At 52.0% G+C, this 20,685-nt stretch overlaps 8 protein-coding genes across 8 annotated transcripts; 6 read left to right on the top strand and 2 right to left on the bottom strand.

Annotated features, from left to right (window-relative positions):
- Positions 1-207: 207 nt before the first annotated feature.
- Positions 208-3,316, top strand: M431DRAFT_497446 (hypothetical protein; the record flags this gene model as incomplete). Its single annotated transcript, XM_024917598.1, has 6 exons — positions 208-246; positions 367-459; positions 544-629; positions 712-1,385; positions 1,458-2,534; positions 2,607-3,316. 6 exons carry the CDS (start codon positions 208-210, stop codon positions 3,314-3,316), a joined length of 2,679 nt encoding a protein of 892 aa, XP_024771820.1.
- A 1,675-nt stretch (positions 3,317-4,991) lies between these two features.
- On the top strand, positions 4,992-7,015 carry M431DRAFT_120660 (glycoside hydrolase family 71 protein). Its single transcript, XM_024912109.1, has 2 exons — positions 4,992-5,539; positions 5,601-7,015. Exons 1-2 carry the CDS (start codon positions 5,399-5,401, stop codon positions 6,903-6,905), a joined length of 1,446 nt encoding a protein of 481 aa, XP_024771819.1. The 5' UTR covers positions 4,992-5,398; the 3' UTR covers positions 6,906-7,015.
- Positions 7,016-7,336: 321 nt separating this feature from the next.
- On the bottom strand, positions 7,337-9,745 carry M431DRAFT_497444 (hypothetical protein; the record flags this gene model as incomplete). The annotated part of the gene is made up of 2 exons (XM_024917597.1): positions 7,337-9,532; positions 9,617-9,745. 2 exons carry the CDS (start codon positions 9,743-9,745, stop codon positions 7,337-7,339), a joined length of 2,325 nt encoding a protein of 774 aa, XP_024771818.1.
- A 1,173-nt stretch (positions 9,746-10,918) lies between these two features.
- On the top strand, positions 10,919-12,685 carry M431DRAFT_7593 (hypothetical protein; the record flags this gene model as incomplete). The annotated part of the gene is made up of 2 exons (XM_024922406.1): positions 10,919-10,945; positions 11,015-12,685. The coding sequence occupies 2 exons, from the start codon at positions 10,919-10,921 to the stop codon at positions 12,683-12,685; spliced, it is 1,698 nt and encodes a 565-aa protein (XP_024771817.1).
- Positions 12,686-13,365: 680 nt separating this feature from the next.
- On the bottom strand, positions 13,366-14,997 carry M431DRAFT_7592 (hypothetical protein; the record flags this gene model as incomplete). Its single annotated transcript, XM_024922404.1, has 2 exons — positions 13,366-13,905; positions 14,002-14,997. The coding sequence occupies 2 exons, from the start codon at positions 14,995-14,997 to the stop codon at positions 13,366-13,368; spliced, it is 1,536 nt and encodes a 511-aa protein (XP_024771816.1).
- A 546-nt stretch (positions 14,998-15,543) lies between these two features.
- M431DRAFT_510340 (hypothetical protein) lies at positions 15,544-18,279 on the top strand. The gene is made up of 6 exons (XM_024919449.1): positions 15,544-16,237; positions 16,348-16,607; positions 16,685-16,913; positions 16,995-17,873; positions 17,942-18,021; positions 18,080-18,279. Exons 1-6 carry the CDS (start codon positions 15,585-15,587, stop codon positions 18,106-18,108), a joined length of 2,130 nt encoding a protein of 709 aa, XP_024771815.1. The 5' UTR covers positions 15,544-15,584; the 3' UTR covers positions 18,109-18,279.
- A 506-nt stretch (positions 18,280-18,785) lies between these two features.
- On the top strand, positions 18,786-19,436 carry M431DRAFT_484208 (hypothetical protein; the record flags this gene model as incomplete). Its single annotated transcript, XM_024916186.1, has 1 exon — positions 18,786-19,436. The coding sequence occupies one exon, from the start codon at positions 18,786-18,788 to the stop codon at positions 19,434-19,436; it is 651 nt and encodes a 216-aa protein (XP_024771814.1).
- Positions 19,437-19,850: 414 nt separating this feature from the next.
- Positions 19,851-20,192, top strand: M431DRAFT_7589 (hypothetical protein; the record flags this gene model as incomplete). Its single annotated transcript, XM_024922399.1, has 1 exon — positions 19,851-20,192. The coding sequence occupies one exon, from the start codon at positions 19,851-19,853 to the stop codon at positions 20,190-20,192; it is 342 nt and encodes a 113-aa protein (XP_024771813.1).
- Positions 20,193-20,685: the final 493 nt, after the last annotated feature.

Raw genomic sequence — 20,685 nt, 5'->3', positions numbered from 1 at the left:
CGACTGGACTCTTTCTCCCTCCACCAAACCCTCGACCAAAACACCACCCAAGCGGCATCGCCATGCGCGCATCCGACTAGGAACGGAGCCCCGATTCCAGTCCGTCATCCGCCGTCCCCCGATTCCGCCCTTTTCAGCTTCATTTAGCTTCTTCTTCTTCTTGCCGCTCTGCACGCAACCCCCGGTCTCCGTTAGACGCCACACATCATGGACGAAACGCCGAGGACAGAGTATCCGGCCATGCTGGTAAGCCGAGGGCCTGCTCCCTGTGTTTTTGAGCATCCGCGATGCCTGGAGGGCTCTGCGGGTGCTTTTGCGAGGCGCAATGGACTGACGAACCGCCCTTGGTGGCGCCATTGGTGACAGGCTCATCTGCAGCCCGGCCAGGCCGTGCAGACGCTCAACGACCGCATGAAGCGCATCAACAAGATCAATCTCGAGATTGCCGACTGGCTTCAGGTACGCACCGCCCGCGCGGAACAACCGGCCGAGGTGCCGTTGGGGTTCTGATCCGGTAGGGAAGCAAAGCTGACCCTGGTGTAGGAGCGCCGTCGCGTCGAGGAGCAGTATGTCTTGGGAATGCGCAAGCTGGCCCAGTTCAAATCTCCCAATGCGCAGTCGGAACTGGGGTGAGTCGCCAATCCTCTGCGCCAATGCCCTCTGCCCGAGCTTGGGCTCCGATTTGCCTGCTGCTAACGACTGTTGCCGCAGTGTTTTCCAGCTTCCGTGGTCCCGAATCATTGAGTCCGTCGAACGCATCGCCCAGTCGCACCAGCTCTTCGCCGATCGCCTCGGCAATGATGTCGAGCAGCCCCTCCGAGGCTTCCCCCAGCGCCAGGACGTCCAGAACATGACAAACATCTCCAACAACCTGACCGTCATGGCCAGGGAGCTCGACGACGCGCGAGACAAGTCCGACAAGCTCACCAAGAAGGGCGGCAAGGCTAGCACGCAAAAGGTCGACGCCGCGTCATCCAAGCTCGAGTCGGCCACCCAGCAGTGGGAATCGCAGTCGCCCTTCATCTTTGAGACCCTCCAAGTCCTCGACGAGTCGCGCGTCAACCTGCTCCGCGACTTGCTGACGCAATTCCAAACCCACGAGTCCGACCGGGCCCAGCGAGACTCCGATATATCCGTCGAGACGCTGGCAATGATGCTTGAGATTAGCACCGAGAGGGAGGTACAGAGCTTTGTGCAAAAAGTGACAGCCGGCAAGGCCCAGCTGCCGCCATCTAGGACAGCTACAAGACGCTCAACAACCCATATGTCGCAGAATTCCGCTGCTAGCCAGCCGAGCGTTCCATCGACTCCGAATACCTCCCAGCCGCCACAAGAAGACGACGCTAGCGAGCACAATTCGGTGCCCAACAGTGAAGCCAAGCCTGGTAAGTCTGCGGACCATAAATAGCATGAGATAAATGTGGTGCTTGCTAACCAATGACTTTGCGATTCGCCAGAATCCAAGCTGCGAAGGTTGGGCACCATGTTTGGTGGCCGGCGACGCCAGAGCGTCCACGCGGGATTCGGCTCTCTCTCTCCCCAGAAGACGCCCGGGCCTACCTTTGGGCGACTCGGTAGCAGCCATGGCCGCGGCGTCTCTCCAATGACGTCCTCGAGCAACCTTCACGAAAACAACCGGCTATCTATCCTGCCCGAGATGCCAGACCAGGCTCGCAGGCCACAGTCTTCCTCGGACGCCATGCACAGGGATAGGGGAGAGGAGGGTGGACCGTCGACCAACGGGAACATGAATGGTTTTGGAACTGGAGAAAGTCTTTTGGATACCCAGGCGCCAGATATGCCATCTTCAAGCGCCACCAATGGTAATGTTAATGTAGAGCAGCAGCAACAACAATTCCAACAGCAGCAGCAACAACCAGAAGCAGCCGCTGTCAACCCGCCACCGTCCCAGCAGAGCCAGCAAGAGCCTGTATCTCCAACCTCCAAGGACGAAGAGGGCTTCACGATTCGAGCACCCATGAACGACCCCATCTCAGAAGCCCAGAGGGAGGCCGCAAACGATGAGAATGACCAGCTCTTCAAGCTCAATATCCAGAACAAGCCAATTGAAGAGGAGGATCCCGAGGCAGCACAGGCCGCTCTCTCCAGCGTGGCCAACACGCTCAAGATGGGCTCGATCAACCGACGCTCCATGACGGTTCGAGGACGCCGCGACGTTCGCAACACCATTTATGCGCCGGTGTTGCACTTCCCGGAAAGCTACTCGGACAACGCCATTCCCGCCATGCCGGCCATCCCTTCATCTCCCCCTCGACCCCCATCTTCTAGGCCGGCCGCCGTTGCTGCGCTTGCTTCCGAGGCCAGCGCTGCCTCTGACACGCAGTCAGTGCGATCTGGAAACTCGCTCGGCAGCGCGCATACAAAGCACCCTGAGCTGACGGCGCCGGGACTAAACGCATCCATTATTGAGACCGTCTCGGTTCTCTTTGAGGGCGGCGTGTTGAAGAGCACATCGGTTGCGGGCGAGATTGCCTTTGCCAACAATCCCACAGCAGATGCCGATTCTGCCAAGAGTAAGTCACCTCTCTCGCCATTCCCTTCTTCTTTTCCCTTTGTAGCAGGTCAGTGATGATAACGTCAAACAGCACATGAAACCATTCGCATCAACAATTTTGCCAACCTGGAACGCATCGGCCCCAACCGCATCTTTGTTCACAACGCATCTCCCGACCAGCCTGACCAATTCGCTCTCGACCTCTCCCACATCTCCAAGACGGCGACTGCCTTTTCATACCGCGTCTTCGCGGACGAATCCGAGACCCCCTCTCTGGGCCAACACGCCCCTCTCCTGATCAACCCCGCGTGGAAGCCCCAAGGCGACAAGCTCGGCCTCCTTTTGCAGTATCAGCTCAACCCCGAGTGCAAGTGGACGGCCCCCGTGACTCTGCACAACGTCGTCTTTGTGGTGTCGTACGAGGGCCGGGCGACTGGCGCCCAGACGAAGCCCAGCGGCACCCACCTGAAGGATAAGCACCTTGTGTACTGGCGACTGGGAGACGTGACCCTGACCGAGGTGACGCAAAAGATTGTCTGCCGCATTGTCGGCGCAGACGGCGTGGAGCCGCAGCCGGGCCACGTCGAAGCCCGGTGGGAGTATGCCGTGTCGGGCGAGGACGTCGTGGGCAGCGGCATCTCCATCTCTAGGCTGGAGGCGGTGCCGAGCAAGGATGCCGTGGAGAGCGATCCGTTTGCAGATGAGAACCCTGCCAGCTCGAACCCGTCGCTCGTGGAGCCGACATGGGTCGATGTGCCTGTGACGAGGAAGCTTGTGAGCGGCAAATACGAGGGGAAATAATGGCTTTTTGACATTGAGCAGTCAGTGCTTCTTTGTCTGGGGGGAAGGGGGGGTTGAGATTTATATTATATATTATGCAAAGTTCTATTGCTAATGATGTTTGAACTCAACGGGGGGGCTATCATCACCAGCCTCTACCGTTTGGAGCGATGAAAAACACACACAAACTTGAAGCGACTTTATTTTTTTACTCTTATTGAAACTCTTTTCTTTTTTTTTGTGTTTGTTGGGGGGACAAGAAAAAAGAAAAGTATCGCACGACCGTTACACCGACCTATTTTTTTTTTCTTTTTGGCAGTTTTATCTATCTATTCACTCGTGATATCAAGGGGTTCTTTTGTTTTTTGAGGGAGAGCATTTGCTGGGTGCTGCTGATGTGTACACACGTTCGTTCTTTTTTTTTTTACTAAGATTTACTTTTTTGTCTGACGCTGTTACTCTCGTTTTACTCTCGTTTTTGGCCTTTCTTTGCGTTTTAATTTCCTGTGTTTTGTCGCTGTGTTGGAGAGAGAGATTTCCTGTGTCGTCGTTGTTGTACTGGAGAGAGAGGGGGGGGAGGAGGAGGATGGAAGGAGGAAGAAGGGTTTAGTTTGTATGAGAAGGTTGTAGTAATAGTCTTTTTTTGGAGGAAGAAGGGATGAAATATGTTTTTGATTGCTGATGCCTTCTTTTACTTACTTGCTTTGTTCGCTCTGTTTTATTTTGGCAGAGGGTGAACTGAACTTTGTGAGAGTGAACTGGCCCTTTGATGGGGAGAAGAAACTAATATTATCGTGTGGTTGCATTGACAGCTTAGAGTTGCAGCTGAAGTGGATTTATGGAGTAAGTACATAGAACGGGCGATTTCATCAGCTTATTTTGTGTGTCGATCTTCTGTTTAAGTCGCGGCTTTATAGATGCTGCTGAGGCGATGAGAGCTTGATGTAGAAGGTGGTGAGTAATCGATTTAGAAAAAAAAAAAAAAAGATGTTCCGTCAATCATGTTTTGCGGAAATGGGAATATGGGGGAGCTGAAAGGAGAATTGATTGGCGTAGATTGAAATAGGGATGGAAATAACCTTGTGTTGATACCCCTGTTTTGGTTTTGGTGGGATGGATGGATTTATAGGATCGGAGTTAGTAGGACCGATCCTTGTTGTTTGGAGAGAAGTAGAAAGGGAACAGCACTGTGTTATATCTACAGAGTATATAGATTCTCAGTATTATAGAGGCTATCGTGTAAAGGATTTGGCTGTATAGTTGAGATTATTTGAATAGATGAAGAGTATAATATAACTGATACCGTCGTCTGGTAAATGTCAGATGCTAGGCAATCTGCCGAGATTCTATGGAGTCGCAGCCTATTTTCCTGAAACAAGCCAAGTACTGTCTATCCTTTACTAGTATTCGCATTGAACGGAACAAAGACACATAGTTCAATGGCAAATAGTGCTCACTCAACTTGGGCCTCTAGTCGGGCTCGGCATCTTGGATTGTCCGTCTCGATGCATTCAATGCAACGCTACAAGGACAGCTACACAAGATGTCAAGTATGTACATGTACTATTCTTCACTTATTCCACTGCATCTACATCTATATACATACCCGTCGCTTATATACACCTACCAGATCTCCTCGCAATTCCTCCATTGACTGACTATTCTTCTACAGTATTCACCTGCTTCATCATAGCTTGTTTGATGTCCCACTTATTCTGTCTAAACCGCCGAGAGTTGCGGCGTCGCCAAGATGATCATTTCCCACTTGGAACAGCCCTCGGATTCGCAGATTCTTAGCACGCAGATGATCACTTCCAGATGAAGCAGCCCGCAAAAACCAATTCATCTGCCCCAAGGAGGACGTGACGTGAGAAAAAAGGATGAAAATGAAACGGAAGTGTAAACGAAACAAAACATGGTCAGGGGGCGGAGAGACGGGGATTTTGGAAGAATATAGGGGAGAAATACTGTTGAGCTGAGTCCTTGCTGAATATAAATAAGATGAAAGACCTCTCACTCATGATGTCTAGCTAGCATTGGACTCTGTATCCATCTGCAATTCTTGAGTTGAGACTTGTAAAACAGCCTTCATCTCAAATCACCATGCATATCCAAAGCTTGATCAAGCTTTATGCCACGGCGGCACTCGCTGCTTCATCATCTGCTCTCTCCGTGCCTCGGTCCAGCTCAAGCTCTCTTGAATCTCGCCAGAATGGAGGACCACTCGTCTTTTGCCACTTCATGGTGCGTTTATACAATACAAATACAAGAAAAAATAACAGTCAACTAACATAAAATCATCCAGATTGGCATCGTCGGCAACAGAGGCAGCGCCGCCGACTTCGACGCCGACATGAAAAACGCAAAAGCCGCCGGCATCGACGCCTTTGCGCTCAACATCGGCGTAGACTCGTACACCGACCAGCAGCTCGAGTACGCCTACGAGTCCGCGGCCAACAACGGCATGAAGGTCTTCATCAGCTTCGACTTCAACTGGTACCACACCGACCAGGGCACGCAAGTCGGCCAGATGATTCAAAAGTACGGCTCCAAGCCCGCGCAGCTGCTCGTCGACGGCAAGATCTTCGCCTCGAGTTTCTCTGGTGATGGTGTTGATTCGAATGCTGTTCGTTCTGCGGCGGGGGGAAACATCTTTTGGGCGCCAAACTTTCATCCTCAGCAGGGAACGAACTTGGGTGATGTCGATAGCGCCTTTAACTGGATGGCCTGGCCCAGCGACGGCAACAACAAAGCCCCCAAGCCAGGATCCAATGTTACTGTCCAAGACGGTGATAACACTTACACCAGCGCCCTCGCCGGCAAACCATATCTCGCCCCTGTATCCCCCTGGTTCTCTACTCACTTTGGAGCCGAAGTGCCCTACTCCAAGAACTGGGTGTTCCCCGGAGACTTCCTCTGGTTCGACCGCTGGACGCAGATCCTGCAGCTCAAGCCGCGCTTCGTCGAAATCATCACCTGGAACGACTACGGCGAGAGTCACTACGTCGGCCGCCTCGACAGCCCGCACGGCGACGACGGGAACTCCAAGTGGACGTATGGAATGCCGCACAACGGCTGGCTGGACATGGCCGAGCCCTTCATCGCCGCGTATAAACAAGGTTCAAGTGATCCGGCACCGCATATCGCCGAGGATAAGATTGTGTATTGGTTCCGTCCTACATTGTCGAGCATCAACTGCGATGCTACAGATACTACTATGGGTGACGCCGACAATTCTACGGGCAATTACTTTAAAGGTCGACCCGACGGATACCAAACTTTGCAGGATAAAGTCTTCATCGTCACGCTGCTCAAGGAAGCTGGTACTCTCGAGGTCACCGTCGGGGGCAACACGCAGACCTTCCAGGCTGCTGCCGGCGCAAACAAGTTCTCCGTCGACATGGCACCTGGTCCGATCTCGTTCAAGGTCAACGGCTTGTCTGGCGATGCGGGGATGCAAATTCTTGATCATTGTCCCTGTGGAATTTACAACTTTAATGCGTATGTGGGCACGATTCCTGCTGGGGTGCCGGATCAGCTGCAGCCTGCGGGTTATTCGAATATTATGAATGGCCTCAAGGTGTCGACGTGTGGTCCTACTGGGAATTAATAAAGAAGAGAGTGATTAATGAGTTGATTTTGTGTATATGTTGATATATCATGTATATACTAAAACTGTGTCTATATCAGGATGTTGAATATACGAGTATAATACAAAAGGGGCTACGTTAATATTGAAGTCACCACTGTGAGATATCAAACGCCACCAATGGAGTGATTATAATTCTTCATTCAAATACAGAGCATAATCATGGCTATCATATTCCTTAAAAGGCTGCACAAATGCTACTAAATAAGACGTTTTCCTAATATGATCAATACCTTACATGCCAACCCAATCCCGCCTATGCCCGCCTCGTGATATCAAAGAAAAGAGCAACAAGCAAAAAAAGACTCGCAATACCAGGCAGCACTTGCGCAAAATCGATATTCGCCGTCTTTCTCTTCTTCCTCAGCTCTTCTTCTATATCACCCATCACATCATTCCCCTGAAGCCGCCCTCGCATGCTCTTCGTAAAACTCCAGAGTCAGTGCCGCCAGAAACCCCGGGATGCATCCCTTCTCCCTCACCCAGAATCCAATGTGATCCCCAATCTTGCGTGCAAACGCGCTCTTAGGCCCGCCGCCCACCTTCATCGTGCCTCTCTCGCCGTCAAACACAATCGAGTTTTCGTGCTCGTCTGTTTGCGACGGGTAAAACGTGCTCTCTACTCGCATCTTGCCGTTGGGGATAAACGTCACCGTCCACCCCAGCGTCGAGAAGATGGCCTCTTTAAACTCTTGTGACTTGGAGCCCCAGACCTCCTTGAGCCGTCGCGCCGATTTTTGCGCGCTCGCCGTCTCTGCCTTGGCCGCGGCGATTTCGCGCTCCATGGCGCTCAGCACCGACGTCGGGACCAAGGGGATCGCAGGGTCTGTCTGCTTCGATCGCAGCGTCGCCAGCAGCTCCTTGTTCTCCTTTTGCAGAGCCTCCAGCGTCGCCCGCTTGATCGCCTCATAGTCCGAGGTTGGGTTGGACCTCAGCGACAGCACGCGCGTCTTGGTCTGCTCCTTGGCCGCGGCGAGCTGCTCGCGACTGGTCGAGAGGTCCTTTTCGAGCATGGCAACCTGCGTCTGCAGGCTCGTCAGATCCTCCTGAAGCTTGCGATTCTTACGCGTAAGCTGGCCCATTTGCTCCTGGGCGGCGTCGTCTTCCGCACGGCTTCGTTTGCTTCCTGCCAGCAGCAGCTGCTCCGGCGACGACGCTTGCTGTGACGAGACGTCCATGGATGAGAGCTCACCATGCAGCTTCTGCACCTCCATCTTGTAATTGTCCACCATGTCCTCCAGCTCCTGGATCCGCGCCGCCCGCTTCTCGTCATAGTCATCGGGCTGCATCGCGTGCTCCTCAGTGTCAAATGCCTTGAGCTGTGCGCGCAGGTACTCGACTTCTTTCAGGGCTAGGGCACGCTGGCGATCTAGACGCATGCGCACCTTGTCGGTGTTGGCGGCATGCGCAGACGTCGTAGCATTCTCGACTTGGCTCCGTAGCTGAGCCTTTTCTTCCTCCAAGGCTTGAATCTGCCCCTGCTGAGCTGCAATTTCAGCACGGACAGCTCCAAGCTGCTCGACGTAAGAGGCAGTAGTGAGCCGCTCTTGAACGAGCGCCCGCGCAATCTCTTCGGGAGAGTCAAACTCTGCCTGGCCTGTTTCTGACACATTCTCGAGATAGGCGGACCATGATAGACGCTCATCTTCCAGTCTCTGCCGCTGTATTCTGGCCTCTGCCAGCTCCGCCTCTAGCCTCTCCGCAGCCTCGACCTTGCGCAACAGCGTCCTCTTTTCCTCCTCGACAATCTCCACAGCCTTGTTGACGGCTCGGAGTCGTTTCAGCTCGGCAAGCTGGTCGCGATTTGTAGCTTCGAGGGCACGGATGTGCGAAACCTGTTCTGACAGCTCCCTCTTGATGACTTCCATGGTCTCTGCATCGCCGCTTTGCGCCTTGAGCCGCAACACGTCTGCCTCTAGCCTGCCAATCACGCTGTCCTTTTCCAGAATCTGCTCTTGGTACTGCTGCAGCGCCGACTCCCGTGCCTCGGCCTCTTGCCCCATCTCCTGTATTGAGCTGTTTGCCGCAGCGATTTGCATCTGCAAGTCGTTGGCTTTCTTGTCTGCTCTTCTCGCGGCTTCGTCTTTGGCGTTGGTCAGGTCCTCCACTTGCTCCTGCGCAAGACGGGCCTCGTCCTCGGCGGCTCGGATTTTGGACTCGAGCGCCCGCTTTTCGTTTTCTGCGACCTCCTTCAACTCCTCCATTTCTCGCCTAATCGACTCCGCCTTGGTGTCCGCCTTGGCCTTTTCTGCTTCGGCCGATTGGCGTTGCTGGGCCTCTTCCTGTTCTCGCCGTCGGGCTTGCTCCATCTTGTTGCTTTGCTGAGACAGCGCAATGTCCTTTTCCTGCTCGGCAGTCTGCAGGCGGTATTGCAAGGTTCCAATCTCGGCCTTAAGGGCCTCGATCTCTCTGTGAAGCTTTTCATGTCCGTCTGTGCTGGGCGGCACTAGATTTTCCTTTGATCCCGAGCTCTTAAGCGAGCCTCGAACTGATGCAGCCGCATTGCTTTGCCTTGATGCCGGTCTGGACGTGCTTGATTCTGCGGTCTGGATGGTGGGAATGGGCTGAGTTGCTCGAAAAGACGCTATCTAAGCACAAGTAACGAATCATTAGCATATCAAACATCAAAAATTGAGCATCAACAAAGACCCCCGCCGCCGTTGTCGACATACCCTTGAATCACGGAGTGACAGATTTGGCCGTGGCAGGCTGGAGCTGCTTGCAGTTCGTAATCTGCTGGTCGACCGAGAATTCGGCCGACCGGCAGAGCCTCCCGCTTCCTGCGTAGCGCGGCCGCGCATCTCGACTGGCTTTGGCCTTGAAAATGCTGATAACGGCTGTTGTTGACCTTTTTTGTTCTTTTGAGAAACGCGCAGAAGCGCGTCTGAGAGTATGCCGTATGGGTGGTCACGTGATGATGCAAGCTCCCGGGTAGCCGCTTGTTGGAGATGGGAGAGAGGTTCGAGAAAAGGTGGTAGATGGGAGAGCAAATATGACGCTGCAATTGAAAAGAAAAATGTTGAAAAAAAATTGGTAATGTGAAGAGGTTTGAAGCCAATTGGAATTTCAGCTGAATGAATGTAAATAATTCTGAGGCTGATGTACAATCGCAAACTTTGAGATCATATATAATTACAATGTTTTGACCAGTCGTCGTTACCTCGCAAAAGAGAGCATGGTCACGCAATCGCAACCAACCATGGAGGTAAATTGAACAATTTGCTCTCATTTCAATAGACACAGATAGGCCTATAGAGCTAGTGAAAATTTGGTTGACTCGTTCAAAGCGCCAGTACTGTAGATGTACCTACTTGGTTCTGTACAGAGAGAACAGGTACAACAGCTTGGCCCAGTCATCAGATAAGATCTGCGTCAGCCAATCGGCACTCGGTCCATCGTCTGGGTCGGTGCTCCGGACCAGCAGCTCGAATCATGGAACGTCCAAATATTCCCGCTCCGTCTTGTAGAAAGGTGGCAATTATTATGAGGCATATATAAATATATATAAAAGGCACAATTGCAGCAATTGGCATTGGATGCAATGGAATTTAAAGACGAGATACAAGTGCAAGTACAAGTACAAGTCCCCCTAGCTTAGAAAACCTGCTGCATCTTGTACCTGGTTCTCCCCTTGCCAATGACGCAGCTCCAGGCCTGCCCGTGACCCACCCGCAGAACAAGATCCAACCTTAGTGGGAAGCTCTGCCAGCTCCCTTCATCTTCTCATCCCACCATTCCATCCTCAGCCAAAACACCACAAAGACGCTGGATATACGGCTGTCGAATAGCTTCAACCACTTCCGTATTAATACCAATCCGATCTCGAATAACCAGTGCATGGATTGCACCACTTGAGCGTCCTCTCGTGGCCTTTGCCGCTGCTCCCGTATCCGCGAATAGCCCTCCCTCACTCAAACTCGAATCAGATCAGCCCAGCTCCAAAGATCGAATCGGCTCGCCCTTTTCCATCCGCAATGGTCGCCCTTGGACGAAGCATCGGGGTACATAGAAGACATCTACAGTGCTGATCTATGAAGAGAGTATCTTTACTGACATGAGACCCCTCGCAGGCAAGAAGCTCTCTGGTAACGACTTCGGCGCCTCGGCTATCGTCGCTATTCCTCTCGCCCAATTCCCACGCTCGATCCTGCTACAAGCGACTGTCATCCCCCTCGTCCTCCTCTTTGACTCTTCTGCCGTCAACGTCGTCACTCTCGTCTCAGCAGCGATGGTCTTCCAACTCGACATCTTCCTCGCAGAACCGGCAGGCAGATAGCCCGAGCGGCGATCAGGCATCGTCGGCACCCACGACCCAATCATCTGCACCGACATCTACATCTTCAACGTCATCGTCATCAGCGTCGTCGGCATCAAGCCGTCGCAAAGAATCCGCTGGAGGCAAATTCAACCTATATGGCGACGAGTGGGAGGATACGGTGGACTTTGCCATCCAACGCTTCGACGAGCTCCCCCATCGCCTCTTTGGTGTTAACCAACACATGATCATCAATTATGAGCTCAAAGAGGCCCTGCGTATGATGCTGCGTCAGTTCAATGCGCCAATTGTCTACTGTTTTGCCTATGGTTCGGGCGTCTTTCCCCAGGAAAAGGCCGGTCGCAGCGTTAGCGAAGCCGAGTTTCGAGCCGTCCACCCCAAGCCTCCTGAGGCCCTGGTTAAGGCCCAAAAGGGCTCACCCAAGATGATTGATTTCATTTTCGGAGTCACGCATACAGAGCACTGGCACTCCATCAACATGAAGCAACACCGAGATCACTACTCAGGAGTCGCATCACTTGGCTCGGGCTTTGTCTCAAGAGTCCAGGGCTGGGGTGCAGGCGTTTACTTCAACCCCTACATTGAGATGAACGGCATGCTAATCAAGTACGGCGTTACGAGCATCGACAACTTGGTAAGGGACCTGTCCACCTGGGATAACTTGTACTTGGCGGGGCGCCTCCAGAAGCCTGTCAAAATTCTGCGGGACCATCCCCAAGTCCGTCTGGCTAACCAGATTAACCTCATCGCCGCCGTCCGAACTGCTCTCCTCCTTTTGCCGTCCGACTTTACGGAGGCCGATCTGTACAGCACAATTGCTGGCCTCAGCTACCTTGGTGATCCAAGAATGGCTCTTCCCACCGAAAATAAGAGCAAGGTGGCCAACATAGTCTCCCACAACATGGTTCATTTCCGCCGACTCTATGCTCCGCTAATCAGGACACTTCCCAATGTGGCGTTTGTCGATCCGGTCCGGCTGGACGACGAGAACTGGATCTTGGACCCCGAAGCCAACACCAGGCTGCAACAGGACATGGATTTGGTTAAGCGAGGAAACATGGTTAGGCGCTTGCCAGGAAGCTTCAGGTCTCGGCTCTACTTCCAGTATCGCAAGAAGTTTGGCATTCCCCAAGACGAGTTCAAGGCCATGATGAAGGCAACATCTGACTCTGATGGAACTGTAAAGCGGCGCCAAGCGGGCGAATTTGAGAAACGGATTGCCGCAGACGACCCCGAACAGCTACAGCGCATCACTCGCCAGGTCATTAAGCAGACGGTCAACTGGCCGAGCACTTCGCAGAGCATCAAGGGTTTGTTGATGGGCGGCTTTAAGAGATCGTGGCGGTACTTGGGCGAAAAGATTTCCAAATGGAAAAAGGGCAAATCCGAAAAAGCCTCTGGGGCAAAACAAGAAAAATCAAATGGAAACCAAGAGGCTGAAAAGTCACGCAAGAAGGAAGAGTAAGGTCAAGACGAGGGCCATCTCCACCGTGATGATAGTCTGAATCTCGTCTAAACTCGCCATTGAGCGGTGAACGAGGGTTTTCTTATCCATCTTTGAAGCACTTTCATTAATTTCCTTGTTATGATGTATGTATCTACGCATTGAGCACATAGAACTAGAGCTGGGGGGAGAGATGAGGAGCGACGAGCGAGAAGCGCACGATTTTGTACGGATTATGAGCGAAATGGCTAGGATCACAGAACGACACGCTGTGTAAAAAAAGAGAAAGGAGGCGGAAATGGGAGAAGAAAAGAAAACGAAAAAAGGATGTGGGCATTATGGCCTAGGGATGATGACACGAGAACTTGTAGCAATAGGAACACGGACAGGATAGATGGGCAACACGAAGCGGGCGGGTTTGAAGGATTGGTACGCAGCGTTGATGATGGATGAAGCGAGAGCTATTGAGAGAAAAGTAGTTATGAGGGTTCTCTGTAGTATATAATTGATTTGACTACATACTCAAATACGGCTGCAGCTGTTTCTGTTAACAGGTTCTATCAGATGAACAAGTAATTGACGACGAAACAGCAGACAAGCTCATGAGGGAAAAGATTAAACAGCATCTATCATTCTATACCAGTCTACTCTATAGTGTATCATACATGGTCAACATTGGATGCCATATCCAAAGTCCGTCTTCACTCCAGCTTTTGGAATCCCAGAGTCTCCCAGTCCTTCAACACCTTGTCCTTAACCTCCCGCGGGTAAGAATTCTTAAAATCGGCAGCCTCCCAATCCTTACCAGTCGTATACTCCACCGGAAGCAACGCATCACTCACAACTTTACCCCCCTTGTTCGCATCCGCGTTGCCATGTCCCATATACGGAATAAGCAAAAACCCGCGAACATCCTCGAAAAACACTTCGTCAGTTCCAGGGCGGCAACGGGTCACAAAGGCCCACATGACGTCCTTGTCGTCGTACACGTCGATGTCGTCGCCCACGAGGATGAGGCGGTGGATGGTGAAGCCGGGCTTGGAGCGGTAGATGAGGTTGCCGACTTGTTGGGAGAAGGTTTTGGAGGTGGTCTTTAGGGCGCGCAGGCGGGATGTGTCGACGCGGAGGGCGACCCAGGTTGCTTGGCCGACGAAGGGGGCGAAGGCGTCGGTGATGGGGAGGCCGGCGTTTTGGCAGAGCTGGCGGATTTCGGCGGCGGCGAGGACTCCGATCATGGTTTGCTGTTTGGATAACGATGGTTAGATTTCTGTGGCAAGTTGCTGTGTGAAAAGGGGGAGGGTAAAGGGGCAGAGAGAGAAAGATAGAGAAACACTCACAGTCTCGTCTGTTAGACGACCGCAAGCAGACATGGGCAGGATCGCATTGTTGCGGTACGTAATCTTGTTGACCGTGTACCTGGGACCCGGATGGCTCTCTCCAGGATACGTGTAGCCGTGCATCTCGCCAAAGGGGCCTTCAGGCTGCCTCTCCGTGGTGGACAATGTGCCCTCAAGCACGATTTCCGCATTGGCCGGAACCATGAGGTCGTTGGTATCACACTTGACCAGCTTGATGGGCTCTCCCGCAATGGCTCCCACATAGCCAGCCTCACTCACTCCGTCAGGGATGGGCATCGAAGAAGCCATGATGGCGGTGGGAGGGACGCCGAATGCAAGGGCCCAGGGGATCTCCGTCTTGCCCTCCTTCTCCCACAAGTCGTGGATCTGCCTGATGTGCTGAGGGCTGATGACGAGGCCGGCGAGAGTTCGCTTGCCGGACACCATGGCGCGGGCAATGGACCAGTTTGTCCAGCTGCCGTCAGGAGAACGCAGAATGTGCATGCCAAAAGTCTGGATGTATTTCCCGCCGTCGGACTGGTGAACCATTGGTACGGGAAGCTTGGTCAGATCAATGTCGTCTCCCTCGATGGAATTCTCCTTGATGGGGCCGGTGGGCACGACGACTGGTTCAATGGGCTTGAGGCTGCTTGCGGAAAGCATCTTGTCGATGATTTCACGCATGCTGGCAGTGGGAGGGAGAGCCATGTGGCGAGCTAGACGGCCGTACTTCTCGCGAGGAGACTTGCGGAGGGAGGCTGGTGCTCCGAGGATGCGCCAGAGACCATCTTTGGCTCCGATGACGTTGTTGAAGAGCGGTGCCTTGTCGTCGGTTTCGCAGACGAGGCGAGTGATTGCTGCGGCCTCGAGGTTTGGGTCGATGGGGGTGTCGATGTCGACGAGATCGTTGTCTTGGCGGAGGGCATTGACAAAGGAGCGGAAGCTGAGATGAGGAGGCTCGGGGTCCGACGGCTCACGAAGAGTAGTTTGAGACATGTGGAATTTGTAAAAGGGGTTAATTGTTATTGTAGATGTGATTGATCAGACGTTGATTAGTTGGTTGGCTGGATTATTGATTAGTTGTTATTGGTTGATTGATTAATTGGTTGATCGACTGACTGACTGATTGACTGAAATTGATTGATTGATAAATTGATTGACTGATTGGATGAAGATGGTATTTGATGTTGTACTGTTTGTTGGTGGTGTATCAACTGGTCTCTTGCTGTTGCTGCCCTGGCCATATATACTCAATCATCTTGATGAACTTGTGGAAATTCCGGAAACCTTCGGAATACAGTTCTTCCAATCAGGAGATTAATGACGTCTAGTTTGTGCTAAAATTCTACTCTCGATTCCGCCGCGTATTTCGCTTCGCCCAAGTATACATCATACTGTGATGGCCGTGATGCTCTGCCGTGGTGTCTTGCCGACTAACATGGAGCTGAAATACTCCGAGGCTCCGAACTCGCCGCCACACGCTTTTACATAAGGCAACATGAACTAGCAGCTTACCTCGGATGCTCGGACCATTGCCATCATCCTCACCCTCTCAACTTCATCGCAGTTAATCAAAGCCGCAAATGGATCTCCAGCAGAAAGAAATCGACCGAGTGCTGTATCTCCGTCGCATAACGCAGGCTCGGTCCTGCTATCCGTGTCGCCAGCGCAAGGTCAAGTGCGATCACAGCCAGCCTTGCCAGACGTGCCGGAAACGAGGCCATCCCGAGATCTGCTCGTACAATGTGGGCACTCCCGAGAAGAGGCGCGGGCGGCGTGCCAAAGCAGCGGCTGCAAGCATGGCGTCTCAGAGGGCTGTTCAAAGGAGGGAATCTGAGCCTGAGCCCGAGTCAGAGTCAGAAGCCGGGCTTGAGCCACCACGACGCAATGATGATGCTGGTGCTGATGGTCATGAGTCCGAGCCTTCTCTCACTCATACGCCGTCTTCTCTTGCTACAACTCAGACGTCAAACTCGATACTATTTACGAGATCTGCAGATACTACAGCTGCCAGTTGTCATCCGCCACGTAAAGAGCTCTATCAAGGAGGCAGCTCTGTGCTCACCATGTTGCACGGCTCAACCGACTCTCCCGCAGTAGAGATGAGGCGCAAGGCCGGACCAGTCCTTGGCTTACACAATACCCTCGAGTTCTATCCTTTCATGAAACTCAAAACATGGCAGGAGAGATGGGTGGCGTTGCTGAAGGTGATTCCACAGAAACAAGAAGTGTTGAGGTACGGCTACCATGTATTGTCCAAGTCCATCGTTTCCGATATATCGGTGGCACCAGATCGTATTTACAAACATGTTGCCATATTGCTGACCATTGTACTCTCGCTGTTAGATATTTCCCCTCACATGGAGCCACGATATATCCCCTGAACCCTGTCATGCTGGATCCTGATGATCTAGAGTCTGCTTTCTGCGAGTATCTCGCCGCCCTGGAAGCTGGTGAGCTCCGTAGTCCCGACGTGCCGTCTTCGAAATGGGTCTGCAAAGCCTACATATCCAGAATTGCTTTGCTGCTGGCCGCACTTGCTACTAGCGCCCATTACTCGGTGATGCAATCTCCGAAGAAGCGGTCGGAGCATTGCCTTGACTTTGGTAAGAAACAAGGCTCGGTCTTATCACTTTCCATCGCGTTTGGAGTATAGCTAGCTAATCTGGTGTGCCTCTGATAGTACAACGCGCATTTGACGCTCTACGTCTGGCCAATTATGTCCTGCATCCATCAATCGACGGAGTCCATACCTTGCTCATTATCGGAACTGTTCTCCAGGATGTCGGACAGTCGGATGGTGCGTGGGTCATGATGGGCACCACCGTCCGGGCAGCGCAGGCTTTGGGCTTGCACACGCAAAGTGCGTCTCAACAGTCTGATGACGGGGCAAAGAAGAAACAGGCGCTTTGGTATGTCTACTGGTTCGGCCATGCATAATACAGGCCTTCCCTTGCTATCACGAGTATCAAACACAAACTGACACTTTAAAGGGACGCCATTTGCAGACAGGACTGCTTGCTCAGCTTGTGCCATGGCCGGCCAAACATTACATCCAAGCAATCCTTTGCAACAGAAAGCATTCTTGAAAACCCTAATCAACCGCTAGACTTTTCGGCGATGATGTGTAGCATCGTTTCAGTAACCTCCAGCCTTTTGGAACTAAACCAGCCAAGCTGTGAGGCATCAATGAAGCTACTGGCCGAGCTGGACGGATATCGATCACGAGCTGCACCTTATTTACAGTGCCGAGAGAAATGCACAAACATCCAGCAGCGCTACGAGAGCCTCACCATAGAGATTCAGTTGTTCTTTGTAGTCTCAGTTTTGTGCCGTCCCGCACTAACAAAATCTGCTCTTACCGAGAATGAGCCTGACATTGTTCGAGCTCTCAGGGCTCAGGCCAAGGAGAGCTTGATGAGTACGGCAAAGGCATTCATTGATTTTCAAGCGGTGAGCATTATTCCCATTCGAACTTGGTCTTTGATCCATTCAGTCCTGGGTGCCACCATTCTACTCTGTCTGTGGGAAGAAACGCGGTGTGACCAAGAGAGTCGAGACGTGATGCAGCGAGTCATGGAAATCTTCTCCCGGGCAGCTCAGGCGGATGATGAGACTGGCATGATGGTTGATGCGTCGGGAAACAACAATTGGCTGTCTATGAATCACACTAGGGCACTGGTGGCTCTGCAAAATGCCATACAGAATGCCATACAGAAAGCTCCTTGTGGTTCGTCATCTCCTGAACGACAAGAGGCAGACAACGTGGTGCAGCAGAATCACTCTTTGCCGAGAGGGCAGGATACAGCACCGATAGATCCGATGATGGAGACCGTGATGGGTTATAACTTTACCACAATGCTGGGCGAGAGGTACGTTTATTGATATTGATGTCGTAGTGAGGAGAGAGAGTTTCCTTTACTAATTTCACCGCATTTAGCGGGTCAATGGGCGAATACATGTATCCATGGGACACGTCGGGCCTGTCGCCTCTGATGTATCTCGACTCGATTATGAAAGGTGAGTATCCGTTGCAAGCCAGGGCAATTAATGCTTGAAGCTGACTCAAATGATATAGCGCCATATGAGTTTGTGGATGAATTCTGAGAAAGGTCAACGTCTTGTAAAACTGGTTACTATGGGGTATAGCCTCTCGTATAATCGTAATACTATGGAAACAATTTGCGCTGCGGACAGAATTTCTTTCAATAATCTGGGATACTCCTGTTCAAACCTGTAACTCCGATGACTTTGTAATACAACGTCCTAACATCGGAGATAAACTAATGAAAACTTAATGCTTCATGGTTTCAAAGTCTGTAAAAGTGGTGATACAATGACGCTGATCTCATAAGTTGGCCCCCCTGAGTTCGGCGGCTCGGCGGCTCGGAGCGTGATGTTCTTTCAAGCGCACAGCTTTGCTCGGTCGTATGAGGTCACTCAACTACCGGATCTGCATTAAGCTGCAGATGGTTCGGAAATTTATTGGATGACAGAATGTTCCGATTCCGAATTGAGGATGGATACGTATAAAGATGATTGATTGTAGCCCTTGGTCTGGATTGTTTATCACAGCAGCAATTCGATCCAAGTCAACTCACAAACACTTCAACTCAAGTCAACTTTAGTGTAGCACTTTAACTCAACCCAACTCGACTCAAATCAAAGGCACTCACTTCCTCCTTTTCATCCTCATCTACACAAAGTTTCAGCTTCAGTCTCATATACACTATACGGCCTTTGAATTGCAAAGTTTCCAAATACACAAACACAGCTTCCTCATCATGTCTCCATCTCTCACAGTACCCGACAATGTCAACTCCGGCATCTCCCACAACATCTCCCGCCCTCAACCTCGCCGCAAGCGCATCATCGTCGCCATGACAGGCGCCACAGGCACAATCCTCGGCATCAAGCTCCTCATCGCCCTCCGCCGGCTCAACATCGAAACACACCTCATCATGAGCAAATGGGCCGAAGCAACACTCAAATACGAAACCGACTACCACGCCTCCAATGTTCGCGCCCTCGCAGACCACACCTACAACATCAACGACATGGCAGCCCCCATCGCCAGCGGCTCGTTCCGCGTCGACGGCATGATTGTCGTGCCCTGCAGCATGAAGACACTAGCGTCTATCTCTACGGGCCTGTGCGACGACTTGATTTCGCGGGCGGCGGATGTTATTCTCAAGGAGCGCAGGAGGTTGGTTCTGGTGGCGAGGGAGACGCCGCTGAGCGAGATTCACCTGCGTAACATGCTGGATGTGACGAGGACGGGGGCAATTATCTTTCCTCCTGTGCCGGCGTATTATATTAAGCCTTCGTCGGTGGAGGATTTGGTGGACCAGAGCGTGGGGAGGATGTTGGATTTGTTTGATTTGGATACGGAGGATTTTGAGAGGTGGAATGGATGGAACAAGGAAAAGCAGTGATTCGTATTTCGGTGTTTTTAGATTCTCATGTTTTGGTCATTTTTGGATAATTTGGTGACAGAGGGATAGACATATATACATAGACAGCGATGATTTATTAACAGATGTACAACTTTGAGACATAGGGACCACCGGTGTTCAGATCGAAGAGTGTTGGGCATTAACTTTCGGTGAGCTTTGACTGTTTATTCCTCGTAGCGCAACAAATAGCAATTCGACTTGATTCTTTCAAATTCTGGTTCATAAGATGAGCAATGACCCCTTTATTACTCAAGCAATGTTATGACTCAGCCAAAGACCAGGTATGTGTCTTGGCGTATAATTGAAGCAAGTGAGATACTTGTCTTTTTTCTTTTAATCCGCCTTCACCTTCTTTTCATATTAACCAAGCATCCCAACCCACTCGCGTCAGCAATGCATCTACCTCTCAGGCTTTCAGTCGACATCTTCATGCTGGCTCTCGGCGCCGCCCTCAGCTACTGGATTGGAGCGAAAAACGGCCAGGTAATCCACCAAGCTCTTGCCATAGGTGCCGTCGTGTTTGTCAGGCTATGGGAGCGACGAAAACAGCAACGGACAGAGCAGAAAGAAGAGCGACGCGAGAAACGGCGGCGACGGCGGCTGCAGCGGGATGAGCGAGAAAGACCAGAAGCTGAGCGGCGCGCCAATGAGGAGAAGCGACGCGCTCAAGAAGAGAGGCAGCGCGTCGAGAAGGATCACGGGCATCACGAGGGGTCTGGAGCAGTGCATGCATGATCTGTGAGGAGATAAGAAGTGTGCCCTCTTTGTTGCGCTCCTGCAGCTAACAGCCTTTGCCAGTGGCTTGGATTGTGTAAACTCGTGAGATGAGGATCCCTGGCGTTTCAGTCGAGAAAGAATCGTGTGATATTGAGGTCTTTTTGCGTCTTCTAGTCGCAGATTTCGGTGAGAAGTGTTGCTGAAAATCTCTCCGCTAGCTCAAGGCAGCCTGGTGATCTTCAACGCCTGATGGATGATTGGCGATTGGCGAGGCTTTTGCATATTCTCTTTCTCGTGACCCAAGGCCAACGGGATGCGATTCGTTCGAGCTATGATTGGTAGGGCGGGCAGTGGATGGCAAGCTCCCACATATTATCACTGCTTGCATATGCCAAGTTCGACGCTCTGCTGGAGGTGATTAATGCTCGCCTATGCACGCATTGATACATGTAAACTGGATTCAACGGAGCCAGGCCGTTTGCTCATTTAAACACCCGACATCTTCACCTAT

This window comes from Trichoderma harzianum (genome assembly GCF_003025095.1).
Source record: "Trichoderma harzianum CBS 226.95 unplaced genomic scaffold M431scaffold_10, whole genome shotgun sequence".
Lineage (NCBI taxonomy): Eukaryota > Fungi > Ascomycota > Sordariomycetes > Hypocreales > Hypocreaceae > Trichoderma > Trichoderma harzianum.
This window is presented reverse-complemented; position numbering and strand designations above follow the sequence as displayed.

Coding starts and splice junctions, on each gene's coding strand:
- M431DRAFT_120660 (XM_024912109.1), top strand. CDS start 5,399: ATGCATATCCAAAGCTTGATCAAGCTTTATGCCACGGCGGCACTCGCT. Junction 5,540..5,600: donor TCGTCTTTTGCCACTTCATG/GTGCGTTTATAC, acceptor AAAATCATCCAG/ATTGGCATCGTCGGCAACAG.
- M431DRAFT_510340 (XM_024919449.1), top strand. CDS start 15,585: ATGGATCTCCAGCAGAAAGAAATCGACCGAGTGCTGTATCTCCGTCGC. Junction 16,238..16,347: donor CAGAAACAAGAAGTGTTGAG/GTACGGCTACCA, acceptor TCTCGCTGTTAG/ATATTTCCCCTCACATGGAG. Junction 18,022..18,079: donor TCTCGACTCGATTATGAAAG/GTGAGTATCCGT, acceptor CAAATGATATAG/CGCCATATGAGTTTGTGGAT.